At 39.0% G+C, this 20,405-nt stretch overlaps 1 protein-coding gene across 1 annotated transcript; it reads right to left on the reverse strand.

Moving 5' to 3' along the window:
- Positions 1 to 14,763: 14,763 nt before the first annotated feature.
- Positions 14,764 to 19,227, reverse strand: LOC144703151 (E3 ubiquitin-protein ligase SINA-like 2). The gene is made up of 2 exons (XM_078575251.1): positions 18,914 to 19,227; positions 14,764 to 15,794 (listed from the first exon to the last, which is right to left on the reverse strand). Exons 1-2 carry the CDS (start codon positions 19,166 to 19,168, stop codon positions 15,144 to 15,146), a joined length of 906 nt encoding a protein of 301 aa, XP_078431377.1. The 5' UTR covers positions 19,169 to 19,227; the 3' UTR covers positions 14,764 to 15,143.
- Between the last annotated feature and the right edge of the window lie 1,178 nt (positions 19,228 to 20,405).

A 20,405-nucleotide genomic window follows, 5' to 3' on the forward strand; every position in this document is an offset into this window, starting at 1 on the left:
TTATATAAGCTAAAATTGACAATGACATAGGGTTTAAAATTGTCTAAAATTCACCCCTATTTTTGGCTTATCAAGCACCAATCAGGGATATTGAACGGGGAGCTACTCGAGTCGTACCCGTTCAATACGACACTGATAGACAGTGCTCCCATCCTCGAACAAGGATGGGGCCATCCTCGAACAAGGATGGGGCCATCCTCATCACTAAGTTACAATAATTTCACTAATTTTTTGATTCGTTTGCAGGAATCTTGGTTGCCTTCTCTTTAATAAACACCCCACTCCCTTTTAGGAAACACATCCCTCAGATAGTAGTCCTGCATCAAAACCACCAGGATGATTTCTTACTTCTCAGGGGAACCCAAACAGCCTTCTTCCAGCCAAAACCCTCACTTCGAGTTGAAAGTGGGGAAAACTCTCGGTGGAGAGGAAGGAAGGTAAACCGACGGAAATCAGTAACAGTGCATATTTGATCTTAGGTGTCCTCTAACGTTGTTGTGTTTTATTTTATTTGCCTTGTTTTGATCCTTAGGGGAGGGCCCAACAAGGCCTCTCCCCTACGGATCAAACAAGGCAAACAAAATAAAACACAACAATGTTAGAGGACGCCTGAGACGATGGGGGGCCCAGCCTCCATAGTGAAAAAAACGGCACTAAAACGCGGTAAAATGATCAAAACGACGCTAAGACATGGTAATGCAAAAGCTCCGATGTTGTCAAACCAGATAACGAAAACTTGGATTCTTCACGTTGGCTCGGGCTCTGCGACGTGGCTGATGACAAATCTGGACGTGCTCGACTGGATGGTCCTCCATCATCACAATTCAATTAATGATTTTGATATTTGGTAGTGCCATTTTGTATGTGACGTAGTATCCTCTAACCGTTATCGGCAACTCTGATAGCCTGCAAAAATCAGTGGTTGTCTCCTGTCTAAATGCATGGTTAGATAGAGCATCTGAAACTGTGTTTCCTTCTCAACCAATTTGTTGATACTATTGAGATGGTGATACCATTTTATGTTGATTTTTTCCCCTACTTTCTTCTCCACTTCTTTTGTGACGCCACATTGTGTCATGTATGCTTCCGAGTCCTAGGCATGCATATTTTTAATGTATAGGAAGGGTTCTATGCATACAATTTTGGGTAATTTGTAAGTTTTCTAGAGTGTATCCAGTTTTCGCTCTAAGAATTTTCAGTGTAAGACTTCCAACATATCCTGCCCATTTTCCTCAGCTTTTGAATTCTCCGTGGTAGATATTGGTATCTTTCTTCCACGTCCCAGTTCCCAAATTTGAACCATTGCATGCTCTTTTCCTGCATAAAAAATAATATCTTACATATTTATGATGCATAATCCCTCTTCATAGGTAGGAAAACATATCTTTTTCTATGATGTCCAATGTCATTTACGAAGTTTCTCAATTAAAAATTAGCCATGATCTGTTGTAACCAATGTCATAAGCTGATAAACATTGGAGTGAAATACTATTCAGGACATATTTAATTAAAATATTTCATCCTCATGGGGAGAGCATTCTGCCTTTCCATCCTTCTAATTTTTTTTGAATACTTGTTAAAATCTCATCAAGAAAATTTACCCTAACCTGACCAAGAAAGATAGGGCATCCCAGATCTGTAAAAGAAAAGGTTCCCACTAAAAAACCTGCGCATGTTTGAATTTCCTGATTTTTGTGTGTACTGGTTTCGTCAATGACATAAAATACACTTTTATATTTACTTAGTCTTTGACCTGACATATTTTCATATCATTCAAGTAATGCAACACTGATTTTCAAAGAAGTTTTCATCCATTTGACGTATCCAAATTACACATCATTTGTAATTGTATGTTCCATAAATTAATTCATTCTACATACTCTTTACCTCTACACTGTCACTATAGTCTATTTACATCACCTTATCTCTTCATTACTCTACTTTATAACTAATTTCTTTATTCTCCTTATTATCATCTTATTTTCCCTAACCCTAATTCAAGTATCAGATCTACCTCTAAAGGCCAGTCCCTATGGAGATGAACTCACACCATTATACATATTTGATTTTGTTTCTATAATTGAATTTTTTTATTAGGCGAAAGAAATTTACAAGAACATAAAAACTAACACTGTAATTTGCCTTCGACACCATTCAAAAAAATGATTGTGCTCCATTTTTTGTAAAGAAATTTCCAAGATTTGTTTTTAACATATACTTCTTATGTTCCTACTTAAACCTTTTCAGTAATAATAAATATAGTGGGCGCGATAGAACCACCTTGGAAAAGGCCTCTGGTATGAAGAAAAAATTTAATAGATTTTCCTAAAACAAGTTCTATACAGTTTTTATGGTCAATACAAGCTTTTTATCATGCCCACACAGTGCTCATTAAATAAATATTTTTTTAATACCACACAAAGAAAATGCCATCCTACTCTATCATTTGCTTTCACGATATCTAGTTTGATGATCACATTATGTCTTGATATTTTACTGCTGCTAAATGCTTTCGGTCTTGTACTAAACCAAAACATTCATGTTTCGATCTCCATTTATTAAAGCCATATTATTCCTCAGATAAAGGTTTTTGGAGAACAATGATGATTCAGTGATTTATGATTTTGGTAATGACAATATGCAACAATACATAAGCTAATGTGTTGCAATTTTGAAAAGGATATGGGAAACTGGGTTTATGGAATGAGCCCTATACATGTGGCCGTTCATGCTCTACAAAGTTTGTAATGGTTAACAATAGAATGTACAGCCTTACATACATCATGTTTAACGATTCTACATAAAAAAGTAAAAAAAAGGATGTGAATCCATCAGAGCCATAAGTGCTACCTTGATTCATTTGTTTAAATGCCTCTTCAGTTTCTTTCATATCTAGTAGGATGCATTGCATTTCATTGTCTGAGTTTTATATTTCTTTAGGTATCACTTCTAACAGAGCACAAGTGATAATTGTTGGTAGGGATGTTAATATTTTTTTCTGAAATTCCATCACCCGTGTCTCCATAAGTCATTGGTCATTTGTAAATTTCTTGTATACTTGTAAATTTTTTTTGTTCAGCCTATGATTTACTACTAAATGTACATCACTTCCTTGTCTGAGCTGGATATTTCTTTAGCTATTACTTCTAACAGAGTATTGGGGATAATCGTTTGTTGGGATGTTAGTATTTTTTCCAAAATTTCTTCACTCATGTCACCATAAGTTATTAATCATCAGTATAATTTTTCATATACTTGTTAGGAAATCCTGTTCAGCTCTATGATTTATTACTAAATTGAAGTGTTTTGTGTTTTTTCGCCCTCATTTAGCTGATTTATATTTTTATTCTGTTGCAAAAACATCATGTACTGTTTTTCTCTCAATATTTGTGCATGCTTTTAGATTACTTAATACAATTATGTTCCTCCCAGTTGTTTTGAATGTCATGTTCCAATCTATCTATTTTATATTCAATACTTTTTTCTATTTTAGATAATACTGATAACATGCATGTTTAGGACTTTAATATGATCCTATTTACATGTATATTTGCATTAAATCACTCATATTTGCATGTTATCAAGCTTAAAATGATTAAATTTATTTTTAGAATGATTTTCTAAATTTTCAGCATTTTAGAGATTTTCCTAACAATAAATTTTAAAATAATATAATTCTTGAGATAGAATATGATTTTTTCGGAATTTTTTAAAATTAAATTTGGAAATATATGTTTTTTCTAACTCAAAATATATATTTATACATATTTTTTGGCTTTTATTATATTTTATATGAATTTTGAAAGTATTTTTGACTTTTTTTTGCGCAGGGTGACGTGGTGTGCTCACGTCCACTCATTTAAAACAAAGAAAAAAAGAAGAAAGAGGTGATGTGGCGTGCGTCCTCGAGAAAACATTTTTTATGCTCTTTCTTTTGTTTTTTTTTCTTTGTCCTTTTTCAGGTACAAGTGGCGCAGAATATGAAAAGCGCTAGAGTGGAATACAAAAAAGTGTGGAATCTCAGGTGCTTTGACTTTTTAATGGACACGGAAAATGAGGATGCTAACGAGGAGAGAGAATGAAATCAAGGACTAGGATTGGCTTAACTTCAAACGACCATAACTTTTGATCTACAACTCCCATTGAGCTGAAATTTTCTGCATTGCTTTGTCTTCCCCCTCCTCTTTCCATCCATAACCTCGGATCTATAAATAGAGGCCTGGATCATTGTGAGATTTATCTTGAACTTGCTTCCTACTTGTGTAGGCTGATTGAAAGATGGTGAGTTTTGAGATCCATCAAGTGTGTTCTTGGTGTCCTGGGTGTGTGGGGAGAAGCATTGGAGAAGAGGGGGAGCTTGTAAATCGCCGTGATCGTGGCGGAACGTAAGGATCAAAGGTAAGCGTCTTCACCTTACGATGTTTCTTTTCTGACATCATAATTTTCCAAATTAGTGTTTTTCATCGTATCTTCACTCACATTTTACTCATTTATACGATCTTATCTAGTTTTTCTATTTTCTCCATCATACCACTCCACATCCAACCACTATCCTTATTCATACCATCATCCATCATCGTGTCTGTCACATTCACTTACCCTTTTCTTTAAGTTAAATTAACATACAAGTTACGTACTTTTACTCGATATCACTAGCTCATATCCTCAACTCTTGTCTTCATCTATCCTCTCGTTGATCATCACTATCATAAGAAATTAGTTCCTTAATCATCGTTCCCTGTGGAGACGATCTGTACTCATCACTAACTAAGTATTCTTAAGTACGGTTAAATATATTTTTATTGAATAATCTCAATTACTAACGATGAATCAAAACCCCTAAAATTGAGATTATCAATTACCAAGAAATCTTTTTGTTATATGATTTCAACACATTTTTTTAAATATAATTTTATGGCAAAATTTTCCGTATGTGTTGCGTTGCCTGTCATGTTCCAGTTCAATCTTAATAAATACAAAAAGTGCAGATGTTTTTTACACATTGCTTGGAATCTAAATGGGGGGTTTCTAATTTTTTAACTATGGGAAAACCAATAATCAATATCAGAAAAGTGGTCATATAGTGTTTAGGTAGATAGCCTTATTCTAGTGGTGGTGACTTATGTGCATGAGAATTCATCATTATGAAATCAAGACACTAATGAATTCTCTGTTGACCTTTTTGACCATTACGTCGTGACAGCATGTTAACCTGATGTGGGGACTTGAAGAGATCAAGATCCTTGATCAGTTGATTGAAAGCTTTCACATTCCTTACATTGAGATTATGTCCTCCTTTTTTTTTGAGGTCTTCCTAACTACATAAAAAATATCCCCTCCCCCAACTCAAAATTATATCAGATTACTGAAACAATTTACTAATTTATCCCAAAGAGTTTATCTAGTTTGATTCTGGTATGATGCGTAAGTGAATGGAATAATTGTTGTGAGTGTTTAAATCTTCGCCTCCACTATGACACTCGGTAAGCAATCATCTGCAATCCGTACATTTATCCCATATTTCCAAAATAACCAAAATTTTCCACTATTCATTTACCAATGATTATCTAATTCAATTTTACTTTGTACATTCCCTTCAAAATAGCAATGGGCTATAAGTTTCCTATTAATTGAAGTTTATGGTATTGACCAAGTAGTTTTTGTGTCAAAGCATATTTCTGCTTTTCCCTGTACTCCTAAAATTCTATATCAGTGTGTTTATCAATTATTATGTTGTAAATCATGCCACTCATTATACATAGTGGGTGTATATTACGGTATGCTTTTGCTGTCATTGTGTTGGTTGCATTCTTTAATGGTTGTTGAAAATGTTCCACATTTTTGTTTGTGTTTGGTGAGATCTCTGCCTCTGTTTTTTTTTTTAGATCTCTGCCTCTGTGGTAAGGAGTTCTAGATAATCTTCTACGTTTTAATTAAATTGTAGTTTTAGTGTCTGCAATGATTTCAATAGTCTTAGGGGTGTGGTATTGTATGGCTGAGTGAGAAAAGGTTTTATTCTGCTTGGAGTAGGGCCAAGACGAGAAGTACTCCTGTTCGCTTCTGATTCTGAATCACTACTATTCTCTTGGGCAAGAAATGAATCTGGCGGTGTTCTGAAAAGTAACACCATCTTAGTTCTTGGTCAAGATATTCTATATGTGCCTCTGTTGTGTGCCTTTGATGTATATGTAGGATTTTCAATTGAAAGTATTTTTTTCCATTGAAATTTGGTTTGGGGTGCTAAGGGAAGTTTCTTGTTTTGATTTGTGATTATTTGTTTGAGTAGGTCTTTTTTTACCCATTTAGACTTGATTGTATAGGTTGCATCAGGATTTTTCCTGAAATGACTAAATGATGTTCTATTGTTTTGCAATGGTCACAATACGATTATGTGGAGCTATTCCTACTAAATATATATAGTGGAATGTTGATGGGAACCATATTGCACCAAAGACTGGTCTCAGCTTGGTCGCGGAGTATGGGCTGAAGGAGTGATCTGGCCTTAAAGTATTCAGCGTAGTCAACGGGGCCCCTCGAAGTTGGCGTTATCTTCGTTTATGCTTTTACGACTTCTTTTGTTTTGACAGCCTTGTATGTGGGCCTATGTGTTTGTAAGTTTGGGCCTATGTGTTGGCCATGTGTTTGTGTGTGGTGTGGGTGTGCGTGGGTCTATGTGGGCCTATGAGTGGGTCTCTCCTCTCTAGAGGGCCCATAGGACCTACATGCGGGCCTTTTCCCTTTATTTTCTAAGGGGGAGGACCATATTCTCTCCTATGTAGAGGGGAGGGGGGGTACCCATCGTTAAAGAAGAAAAGAAGAAAAAAGGTTGTTTAATTTTATTTTTATTGTATTTTTTTACTTTTTGAGTTAGTTACAAGATTCCAATTGCAAATTTGGGCATCCTCTTAGGAAAACCCTAAATTGCCGCTGCCCTTGATTACGCCATTGTTCATCCCTATGCGCCACCACTTGTGCCCCTGCACCCGTGCGACATCAGAGCATTGCACAAACCAGTGTGCCACCACACATGTGTGTCACAACTGCATCGCTGCCCTTCCACCCGTCTGTGAGCTGCACCATCGTGTGTTGCTCCTGGCCACTATCGCTTATGTTGCTGCCTGTGCATGTGCACTGCTGCCCATGCGCCCATACGTCGTCTGAGCACCGCTCGAGCTAGTGCGCCACCATGGGCGTGTGTGGCATGTGCACCACGGCCCTTCTGGACGCCGCGAGCGGCAGCATTGCATATTGTGCCCTGCTACCTTACCGCGAGATGTCGTCGCTGTAGCAAGCCCGTGCTAGCACGGGAGTCGCACCAACGTGCAAACCCACACTACAGCAAGAGCCTGCCCGGCCACCCATCTATGCAATAGCACCTTCAGCACCATCACATGAGGTGCACTGCCACGTGAACCCGCACCACTATGATAGCCCATGCCTTGCACCACCACACCGTTTGAGCAGTAGCACCTTCCACGACGGTGTGAGAACTATTGGTGTGGCGCCCATGTTGTGCCCCCACCTGTGCTATCGCATCCATTGCCTTTGCTGCTGCAGTCGTCATTGCTTCACCACTACACACGCATGCCCAGTCGCCCGCTTGCTCATGCCCTACATGTGCCTAAACCCTGAGCCTGAAACACTACTCGCACCCGTCCTGGTCACCCGCCTATACCCGTCCTGCTCGCACACGCCCACTTTGATCGGCCGCCCCGTGTCAGTCGTTTATGCTCACAACCTGCATCATTTGACCTCCATCCGCGCATTGCCTCCGCATGTGCGCCACCTCAGCCTGCGCATCGCTTCCACCTACATGCCTCCTCTGCTCGTGCGCCACCTCCACCCCCTCTTCACCTCTGCCTGCGTGCTGCCTCTGCCCGCGTGCTACCTTTGTCCATGCATTGCCTCTACCAAAGGGTTACTTACGCACTGCATCCATCTTCAGCGCCCGTGCACCACCCGCGTTGTAACTACCAATGCCGCCAAGCAGTCGCGCCTCCATTATCGCAGCCTCTGTGGTTACCAAACACCACTACTATTGTCAAGACGGATCGGGCATCAGTCCGCAGGTTCACTCTCCTTACACCATTGCACGTTCTTTACTTCCGTTAGTACCTCTCGAATGTGTCTCCACTACCGAGGTTAGGGTAGAGATAGATAGGACAATTGTCTTGAGTGGTTGGACCCTCAAGGGTGTGCACACTAGGGGCAGCAGCCGTGCTCACACTATTGATCTTTATCCCAATGTCTGTGTCATTAGGAGCCTTGTGAGATACCCAGGACCCCCTCACTGTGATCCACTGGTTGTCAGTACAATCGCCACCGAATTGATACTTCTCGTTGATTTTAATGTCGTATAAGCATTTGGTTCCCATTTGCATTATACTCACCCAATTGACGTTGGAACAGACGTAGATTGTGTCCTGCCATTCCGCATCAAATGTGATGGGGCATGTCAATTTCCAAGCATGCCCTGACATAGCTTGGCTTACAGAAATTCTGGACAACTTACATCTATGATAAATGAAGTTGCCTAACATGGGTATGATATATTTGAATATCAGTGGGTTAAGAAATGACATCGTAAACTTGGTAATCCTATCCAAATGGGAAATTTATACCCTATGATATGAGGGGGTATGTCTCTGATTTGCTCACTTTTCTGTTCTCATTCTTTTTGTCACTATATTAGAATTCTATAAACTGTATTTTATAATGACAAAATGAATGAGAACAGAAACTTTATTTTTACAAGAACTATCCGATCGAAATACCCTTAGGTTATATTGTATATATGCTCATACTTGTAAAAATAAGGTTTTGCTTAACCCTGAGTAAACGAGCTCGAGGTGTTCTCAATCGGCAAAGCCTCCAAGGCCTGAGGTGTTCTCAATCAGCGATGTCTCACACCCACCCATGGACGGAGGTGGTCTCAATTGGCGAAGCCTCCAAGGCCTGAGCTGAGGAGTTCTCAATCGGCCAAGCCTCTAAGTACTCAGATTAGGATTTCTCAATCGTCGGAGCCTCACACCCAAGACTTGCTAGCTCATTTTATTTTAATTATAATTTTAACTTTTATAATTTATTTTAAATATAATTTAACTTTTATAATTTTTTTGATTATTTTAATTATAATTTAAACTCTTATAAAAAAATTTACTATTTTTGATTTTTGCTTTTTCTAATTTTTATCATTTTTTGTTATTTTTGTTTTTTTGTAATTTTCATTTTTTATTTTATTTACATATTTTACGTTTACAATTTCAATTTGTTTAAAATCCTTGTCTTTTGGCTTATTTTGATCTCATAAACCTGTTCTTTATACCCTATGATATGAGGGGGTATGCCTCTGATTTGCTCACTTTTCTGTTCTCATTCTTTTTGTCACTGCTTTAGAAAAAGTTTTTTTAAAAATAAAAAATAGCATCTATCTGAAAGGTCTGATTGTGTATTGGCACAATTTCCATAAAGATGTGTTCCAAATTATTTCATAATCCTTTCTGTTTTGAAATCTCAATAAGACATGTCTTTCATATAAAGTTTGAACATATTTTCCTAGAAATAGGTTGGGGTTTTTTAAGTTCATTATAGATCAAGCTGAGGTCAGGTCTTCTGTAGACAAATTTACCAATGATTGAATTCTCAAAATTTTTAGACATTTCCATAATTTCCTCATCTGAGAAATTAATCACTTTTCATCCATGACGATTTCAATGCTTTCTATGTGAATGTAATTGATAAATTTGGCAGAGATCTTAAGATTTGGTGATGATGCGCTCTGAACTGATTAGGCTATATTATGACTCAACTAGATTCCAGGTCTATCAAAGCTTTTTTATAATTGGAGGAGAATGGTTGTAGAATTGTTCTGATTATAACTTTTGGATCTGTATCTACTATGGTAACATTTTTTTTGAAGTTTTTGGTGTTTATTTTGTTTTTTTTATTACTCATTGTTAACCAAATTCTTTAAGTTTAAAAGTTACATGATATTAATAACCATTTTCCTTTATTTTCCAAGGGTCACTTGTGTGAAGGTGTTCCTTTCTGGTTTTGGTTTTTTTAGTGGATGTTGTGGAAACATCTGATGTGAAGGGTCTGGATCTGTAATTTTATCATCCACAGTGGGCCCTTCATTCTCAACTAATGAATCTATAATAAAATATGCGCATTCATCATTTTCTGTTGACATCCTCTTGTTCTTCCAGAAATATGATATTCTCTTCTACTTTTCCAGTCGTGTCCCTTTGCTTCTGATATGATGATCGCTATGTTTCTCCCATTTTATATAACTCGTTCTTCAGAAGAATCCCATAAGTCTGTTTGCTTGTCATTCATCTTTTTTATTGATTATGTGCCTATGATTCTTTGTCTTGACGAGATTAGGATTGTTATCAGACGATTCATTCTCATCGTGTCTCCATACTTGGTCTCTCTTTTCATCTTCCAAATTATTTAATGCCTGGACCAGTTTCAGTTTCTATGATAGTATCATACAATACCAAAGAGGTTCTGGGAAACATTGACATTTATTACTTACATGCACACTTTCTCTTTCCATTATAAACCATAATAGACCTGTTCATTCAATTCATATCAACCTTGTATCATTTACCCACTTGGCTGCTGTATAAAAACTTTCATTCATCTCGTTACCATATATTACTGACAAAGTTCTCCAATGACCTTATAAACTATGTGGCATCCCTGCTCCTTTCCCCTAATTTTATTAGTCATATTCTGTAATTTGGTTACAATAACAGTTATGTAATTTTTGTCCAATACATTATTTTTCTAGAGCTCTAGCCAAATTTTGCCAACTCATCAAAGTTATCATATTATCTATGCTGTTTTGTTTTTTTGTGGATCATAAGTACCAAAAGCTTGATCAGTACTTCATCAGATGACCTCCTATTTTGAATCTGAATTATTACCAAAGTTCCTCAAATGGTTCAAATGTGAGATTTTTATGGAAAGTAAAATTGATGATCTACAGGTTTTCCTTGAACTACTCTGCATGCCTATCATAATCTTGTTGTTTCTTTATGGATGTAGCTTTATGTCTGTTTTGAGATTTCTACATTCCTCCATGGTACCCATAATGCTTTTTGGCTTATGCTTGCGCCTTTTGAAAATAAAAAAAATCCAAATGTCATATGTGTTTACTTCCTCCCTGGAATGATACTCTTAGTTAATTAACTATATTATACTTATGTTGTTTTATTGTCTAGTTTGGTGTCTATCATATCTTCAAGATGTAGTTTTTCATTTGCTTTAATTTAAATTTGACAAATATATTCTACAGGGGAAATCCAAAACAAAACACAGATATCACTCTCAAATATTTAAACCACGGGAAAACATTGAAAACAAAACCACAAAAGGCTTATTTATTGATTGGAACATACATTAAATGTACCTAAAATTTGACGTGTTATGATTGAAGTTATCTTTTGGAGAAGAAGTCTCCTATGTTAGATATAATTGATTCATATTTAGGGTGTTAATTCATCATTTTTATTTGAGTTAATCAATAATACTTTATAATACGTACTCATGAAATAATTTGGCCAGTATGTGAGGAGCAAGGGTTATCTCCACAGGGAATGAATATTAGGGTTTAAATACTCTTTAGATGATGATTCAAGAGAGGTGAGAGGAGATATGTATAAAATAGCGGATTGTGAAGTGATGAATACAAGGTGATGATATGAATAATAAGATGCAGATAAGGTAGGAGGATGTGGATAGATCAAATGGAAATGAGAGAGTAAGATGGATGTACAAGACGAATAAGAAAATAGGATGATGAGGTGGGTGAATAGATGTGAGTGGGTGTGGATACATGATGTTGAAATAGAATGGTGGAAGAAGAACTAATGATGACATAATTGATGGATATGATGGAAGAATGGATGGGTGGTTGTGATATGGAGAAGAGGTTGTAGATCTAACAAAAGGGATGTCATGGAGAGAAACCAATGTAAGGCAAGATACTAACCTTAGATTCTTATGTTCTTGGGGATGAAGTTATTTTCCTGATGTGTATCAGCCTCTCTACTCCTGTGTTGATCTTCCCAAGCACTCAAGATACCAAGAACAACTTGATGGGACTTCAAAACCCTCACTCTCTATCAATCAGGCACTCGAGGAGGAAGTGTGTTCAAAGATAGTTTTTACAAACCTTCCAGGCTTTTATATATCAAACATATGGATGAAAGCGACAGGGAAAAGGAAGTTCTGCTTCAAATTTCAGCCCAAAACCCCTTCTAGATTGTCGGATATCGCGATTTGAAGTAGGATCATTCTTAGCACTCTGATTTTCTCTCTCCTTCAATTTTGAAAAATTAAAGAGCCATAAAATTCATAAAGTTTTTATAAAAATATTTTTTGAATTTAAAAAATGATATATATTTGAATATAATGCCAAAATCATGAGGAAGAATTCTAATCCAAATAAAAAAATTATTTAGAAATTGAAGTCAGAAAAGATTAAAAATACTCAAAAATTCATATAATTCCAAGTATGCTTATAAAAATAATTTTGATCAATCTATTTTTGATAACACACACATAGATCCTTATCATCAGACCCTTTCATATCGTTCTGTTATCACTACCCATATTCTAGATTGCCTCCATCACATCACTTTCTTTTCTTTTGCATCAAAATACAAAACTCTAAAAGTCAATTGCATCATCTTATACTCTATATCACTTACTCCTATGTACTTTTTTTTTCCTATTACCACCTTTCCCCACATCATCCTTTATCTTTTTTCTCCCTTACTCTCATTTGATCTATCTACGTATTCCCTCTTATGCTTCTTTGTCTCATCCTTATTATGTGGTCATTATCACCATCTCATGTCACCATCTTCTTATTAGTTCTACTTATCCTACACATATCCCTTCTTTATTTATCTATATCTTCATCTCTATCTCTCTCTCTGCATCTATTTCTCTCTTTATCTGTATCTTTATCGCTAATCATTGACAAAGGAGATAAACATAATAATAAAGAATAACATCCACGTCCCCCAAAAGAAGAACTCATTAGTTCCCCCAATAATTATGTCAAGGTTTTCATGACTTTTGAGAATTAAGAAAGGTCAAATACCCACCTCCCATTTGCCTGGTTACGTGAGCATAAAAAAAATGTATTACAGGATGCTAATATCTTAAATTGAACATATAATATATATGCCTATGTCCGAAATTAGAATACAAGGTTAGGTATAAATATTTTTATTACTTAAATTTATTTGTGAGACGGGAAGAGGAAGCGACGTCAGAACGCCACCACCCTTCCACCTCGGATTCTCTCGCCAGCCAGCACACGAACATCATGCGTCGCATGATCTTTGGCACCGCGAGAGTACTCGCGCCACGGTCAACGCGACAGCATCGCTCGGCTGGGTGTTGCACCGCTTGAGCGACGAACCCAGCCACGCGTGCCGTCGGCCGTCCAAACCCCCCCGAGTGTGTGTGTGTCAACTTGCTGCATGGCTGCTTAACCACTTGGCAACGACTGGTCTTCGGACGCCACGAACGTGCCCACGTCACAGTCAACGAGACATCATTGCTCGAAGTTGCCGTAGCCGCTGCCGCACACGCCTTTTCTGTGCCTCCCGCGGCCGAACGCGCTGTCACGCACTCGCGCACCACCGAGTGTCGTTGAGCTGCTGTTGCCACCGCTCACGCTTGCGACCACTCCGCGCCCGGAGTCGTTCTGCCGCCACTTGAGCCGCAGCGCTCGCCGCTTTGTCAAGCCCTCGCGCCGCCTCGCCACCCGCCGAGCAATCGCCGTACCGCACGCCACTACGGTCTTCATTCTTTCCTCGTCGTCGCCTCTACCGCGTCACGCTCCAGCACCGCGACTCCGCCGCCTGTCGAGCAACGCCGTGCTTGTCTCCAGCACGCCTCCACCACACCTGCCCGCCCGGCTATCACACTGACGGTTATATCGACGAGTGACGCCACCAACAAGGTACATCATCCCCTCTTTTACTCGTTAGTATTAGTATATTCTTCAGTATATTGTCGGCTGCACTCCACCGCGCTCGGATTAGATTAGGTAGGAGATTATATCCTCAAAACTACGAGTCGATTGAATTCCTAGTTACAGGTCGAGGCCATCCGTAATGTGAGAGCGCCGACAGAATTATTCTGCTTGACCCCGTAGTTGCTGTCGTCACTTCGACGAGGGTCAGAAGGTCACCGTCATTGGCACCGGTCGCCCGTCTTGGAGCTCAGAGAAACCCCCCCAGTCAGGGCCCACACGTACATCCGCCTCTGACACTGCATCATGTAGTTACATTTCCCTTAGGGAATCTACCCGTCGGACAACTTCACCGACGACTTCCAACATCATCTTGGTATCCGAGCATCTTCTCGGCACCCCTCGGACAACGTCCCCGACGACGTTCGGCATCATGAGCTGTTGTGCAATTACAGGGTGGTTTTTTCTTTTTGTTCTCTCTCATCCCCTTTGTTTTATGTGTATCATTTCTATCTCTTTCATGTATCTCTTGTCCCTCGTTGCTCATCTCTCTCTCTCTCATGTTTCTCTTGTCTCTCGTTGCTCATCTCTCTCTCTCATGTTTCTCTTTCCCATAAGTTGCTCATCTCTCTCTCATGTTTCTCTTTCCCATAAGTTGCTCATCTCTCTCTCATGTTTCTCTTGGGACAAAATTTAAAAACTTATCAGGAGTTGCTCGAGGTTCATTAAGATCAACACATAATTACAATACAGGTCTTAGATGAATGTTAAAAATCACCTTTGTAGAAAAAAAGATGACAATCATTCTTGTCTATTAATCAATAGTAAATTCAGCATAATTTACATCATCATGGGGCTTGAAGATATGGTAAAATATACAATATTCACACTTTTTCATACCTTCTTGAGTATCACAGAATCTCCTGCCATTGCCATCGCTAAAGAATAATCTAATCCTTGATCTTCATAATGATATTGACAGCTGATGCGATCAGAGAGGGATCAGATAGCCTTGTTCTGGCCGACAGACCTCGAGCATCAACTTACTCAGCTCAAGAAGAAAACCCGGAAAAACCAACAGAGAGAAATCACTTGGAAATGCATAATCATATTCAAATCTGATGGGATCATGAGAGAGAGATCATAGCAGCTTGTTGCGCCAGACAAGGACCTCCATCATCAGCATACTCTGCTCATCAAGAAATTCTGGAGAAACCAAGAGAGAGAAATCACTTGGAAATGAATCTTCTGCCCTCTGAACCACTCCCACTACTGATTCAAACTCCACCCATCTCTTCTCTCTCTTCACCTTCATCCTGTATGAGAACCTCTCCTTAAGAGAGTTGGGCCCAATGCTGACCAGACACAAGCTACCGGAGTTGAAGAGAATGATGAAGAGGGTACCGTCATCGGCTATTAGAAACTGGTGATGGCGGCCGGATCCATCGAAAGAGACAGCCAACCACTGGTCATAAGTGAAGGAGAAGTCGGCGATAAGCGGGCCGTGGACACGGCCCAAATGAAGCAACAGCTCTGAAACAGGCCCGGAGAATCTGCAGCAGAGGATTGGGCAATGGCAGGGAACTCTGCTGCAACTTTCTTTGTGAGATTCTCTCTTCGAGTAGCTGATGATTTCGCCACAGCCGAGGCTAGCGTAAGGGCAGGCGAGCTTCATAGAGTCTACGACCTTCTCGAGGGCCAGGCAGCGGGTCGGGCTCGGAGGGACCGAGCAGGTGTGGCACTTGCTAAGCTTAGTGAAGCAGGAAGAGCATGTGACGTGCCCGTTCTGACACTAGATCATCATTACGAATGCGAATTCAGAAGCAGCAATAGAAAGATGAAGTTCATGGTTGATTTAGCGAGTCATTGAATTCTGATATCGTGTAATTGATTGACCTATGACTGAAAAAATGTATAATATATGCCTCAGTCGACAGACGTCATCCCACATTTTAGATGGATTAAGCATCATGTGCAGAGTTCATCGGACGATGACATCCACAGTTTTGTCATCATTATTGTCGTCGCATGTGGGTGACTATGATGAGTTGTCACTGTCACCATCATCCCGTCATCATCTCTAGTTTTAAAGCAACCTTCTGCCAGCTCTACCTTGCTGGCAAATGATGACAAAATCACCATTGAAATTGTGACAGGCATTCCTAATCACGGACGAGTGAGGATAACTGCTTTGTCATCATCATCCTGCAATGGACGAATGATAAGGGCAATGATGATTCATCACTTTTACCGTCAACTTGGCATAGGTGAGTGATATGAATGATGATAGGATGATGATGATTCATTATCATCCGATCATCATTCCTAATTGTAAAGACCCATCTATGAGCTCTACCCTGTCAGAAGACAATAGCAGAATCACCATTGTCATTCCAGTCAACGATGAGTGACTATGAGAATGACAACAAGTCATCATCCTTTAGTAATCTTCGTCAAGGATGCCTAACTCTGATCAGGAGGTTACTGAGTCCGACTAGACCTTCACAAAGAAAGATTTTGAATTTGCGTATGCAAAGTACTTTTATTCCTGTCAATGGAATGGTGACAGCAAATTCTCAAGAATTGAGCATCAAATAAGTTTTTTCCAAGTATTAATCATTTGAAGCACAGTTTAGTTAAAATGACAAGATCTACAGGGTTAGATGTATCTACAGGGTAGGATCTTGATAGGAACTTTGATTTAGGTTCTTATTAGAGGAATAGGGATCAACCTAGGACGAGACAGGGAAGGGGACCATGAGTGGATCTCTGATCTCTTCATAGGAGTATAATGGTTATTTTGTTAGTAGTTCTCTCTAAATAGGGCAGCCCTCCCTTAAAGAGAGCAGAGAGTAATTGAATCAAAGCATTGATGTTCCCAATGCACTCTCCTCTAGGCAGGTCTCATAATTCCCCTGTGATCCCTTACGATTGTGATTGTTTTGCAGGGTCTTCAGCAAGATTACCCTTTGAATTTATCTTCCACTTCATTTCTGGATCGATATATCTTATCTCCTCTCCCTCATTCTCACTCAAGATATCAGTATCCATCGCATTTGGATTTGATCAATCACAATTTACAACAGATAAGATCCACAAGCTTCATATTAGATCTCAGGGAGGGAGGAGCACATGAGGAGGTGGCAAAAAGGGCAAGCTACATACAGGGATTTCAACTTCACTTCATTATTCTTAGATGTCCTCCTCAGATGATAGCTAACATATTCAAAGGAACCATGCAGGGAGAGAAAGACTAAGATACCCCTAAAGGGGTGTGGTGATCGTATCAGATATTGTCAATAAACGTTAATATCACCGGGATCTTTCAGTTAAACAAAAAGAAAGAAGAGGTGCAAGAAGAGAATGTTATGAGGTTTTAGAACATTCTATTCATAAAACGGGGACTTAAAATGTCAGTTCTTCCACCCTAAAATCATCTCACTGAAGTGAGTAGGCTACACAATTCATCTGTACTTCAACATTAGAAAAATGATATTCGAGGGCCAACAATTTTCCACTGCAGAAAACAAGAATATCCTGAGTTCTACCCACTATGGCTTTCTTGACAATGCATCCGCTTCTTTGTTTTAGGACTCTTCCTTGTACACAATCTTGAAGTAAAATGAGATAAACTTCAAGATCCATCTTTAGCATAATGCCACTGCTACAGTTCCATGGAAACTTTATGACTGATAGAATCTTAATATTGGCAAAGATGGAGGAATGGTGTGAAGGGAACTGAGGTATCTACCCGGAATGGTCTGTAAACTTACAAAGAGCCACGAACAGGGTCACTAACAATGGGATTCTTCAATCTAAGAAATTTGTTGAGCCCCGTCATCCCATAATAAATGAATCAGTTCACAGAAAAAAGGAGAAACAATCGAAACATAATTACCGCTCAAAAATTTCAATTAATGCAAATATGGTCTAGACATTTTAGCCATGGTTGGACTGGGAAAGCGAGACAGTTGAAATCATGACAATTTCAAAGTATTAGATGTTATCCCATTCTACATCATGGCGATCATGCTCTTCTCACCTTAATTTGGGACATCTCATGAAGCTATAGAATGAAGTTCAATAATGCGGATGCCAGAATTTTTTGGAAGAATACATTCATCAAATGAGGTAGGGTTCAAAATGACGATGATTCGATAATACTCATATAGAAAATCATAGCCATGGATGATCAAGGAAATCCAAGAACTTCAAAACCATTTGACTTTCAAACACTGGGATCAATTCAAGTCTGAAGCGTAATGTGGGACAACTTATAAAGCAAAATAATGTCGTTCAATCATGACTCATTTCGCGTCTCATCGTAAATGAATAGAAAAACCAGTTCCAAGAGAAAAAATCCAACATAAGGTCGATGTAATCATGCGGATCCCGATATTTAATGGCGAACGCAATCATGGGTTCAGAATAATGATCATCGTGAACTATAAAATAATTTGCGATAACCTGAAATATATTAGCACTGTACTGACAAGAAAATCGAGAAACCTCAAAACCATCAATGTTCAAGTCTCGGAGTTACTCTTATCGGCATCATAATTTCACACATCCAATAAGAGACACATTCTGGGAGAAAAAAAAATTAAACAAAATCTCGCTAAAATTACGCTTATATCAAAATTCAGAGATGACCCCAATCATAAAAAGAGGTAGACTTCATATCAATGATGAACGCAAATTACAAGGAAATCGAGAAACCTAAAACCATCAATGTTAAAGTCTCAAAGTTACCCTTATCGGCATCATAATTTCAGATATCCAATGAGACACCAATTCCGGGAGAAAAAATAAATTTAACAAACGCTCGCTAAAATTACACTTCTATCAAAATTCAGAGACGACCCCAATCATAAAAAAGAGATAGACTTCACATCAATGACGAACACAAACCTGAAATATCGGAGAATCCATGAGCTCGAAGCAAACGGGGCATTCAAACGCGTCCAGATCCACGAAAGCCGTACCCAATACCTTCCCACTGTCAGAGATCGCAATCCCGATACCATCAGAAAGCTGAATTAACGTAGATTCAGCCGCGGAAGATCGCGCGGCCTCGATCTGGTCGCCGGCGCCGCCGTCTTCGTCTCCGACGATGCAGCGGCGCTTGCGCGTGCTCTCCCCTTCCTCCGCCGAGAATTTCACCATCGCGATCTTCCCTCCGCCGAGCCTCGTTCGGTGCAATTCAGTTGTAGAGGAGAAGACTCCACGAGCTTGTTCATCGGCGGTATTTATATCTCGCGAGGAGGAGAAATTAAGAACAGATTTTATTTAGAAAAAAATGATTAACTTAACTGTAATATATCATTGAAGGGATTTATATGAAGAGAGAGAGAGAGAGAGATAAGAGGCAGAGAGAGAAAGGGAGGAGAGAATCTTGTAAGAGAGATAGAGGGCAGAGACTGATGTATGCAGAGAGTTATTATGAGTATAGTGCAGGGATGCGGACGGTATGGTTTTTTCGTCCCACAACGAAAGAATCGTCCCGTCCGCGAGTTGGACTCGAATCGGGGCGGAAATTCGTCCCGAGACCTACCGATGGGACGGTTTTCGTCAACTCGGACGAAAAAATCGTCCTCTCCGGAGGTCTCGGACTTAAAAACTGTCCCATCCATCGTCCACGTCCGGGATGATCCAGAACTATAATTATGAGAGGTAAAGAGAGAAGAAGAAAGTGTTTGGGCTCAAATTAAGAGACATAGAGAGAGAGACAGGGTTATATAGTATTTTAGAGAGATAAAGAGAGAGAGAGAGGGAGACAGGGTTATATCGTATTTTAGAGAGATAGAGAGAGAGAGACAGGGTTATATAGTATTTTAGACAGAGAGAGAGAGAGACAGGGTTATATAGTATTTTAGATAGAGAGAGAGACAGGGTTATATAGTATTTTAGACAGAGAGAGAGACAGGGTTATATAGTATTTTAGACAGAGAGAGAGAGAGAGACAGGGTTATATAATATTTTAGAGAGATAAAGAGAGAGAGAGACAGGGTTATATAGGATTTTGGAGAGATAAAGAGAGAGAGAGAGAGAGAGAGAGAGAAACAGGGTTGTATAGTATTTTGGAGAGATAACGAGAGAGAGAGAGAAACAGGATTATATAGTATTTTGGAGAGATAAAGAGAGAGAGAGACAGGGTTATATAGTATTTTAGAGAGATAAAGAGAGAGAGAGAGAGAGAGACAAGGTTATATAGTATTTTAGAGAGATAAAAAGAGAGAGAGAGAGACATGGTTATATAGTATTTTAGAGAGATAAAGAGAGAGAGAGAGAGAGAGAGAGAGAGAATCTTTTATGTGAGAGAGAGGGTGATGTAGCCGAGAAGTCCATTTTCTGAGGCCCATTAGCAACTGGTGGCCCAAGAAGGAGATTCTTCAAGAAGCCC

This window comes from Wolffia australiana, chromosome 5 (genome assembly GCF_029677425.1).
Source record: "Wolffia australiana isolate 7733 chromosome 5, ASM2967742v1".
Lineage (NCBI taxonomy): Eukaryota > Viridiplantae > Streptophyta > Magnoliopsida > Alismatales > Araceae > Wolffia > Wolffia australiana.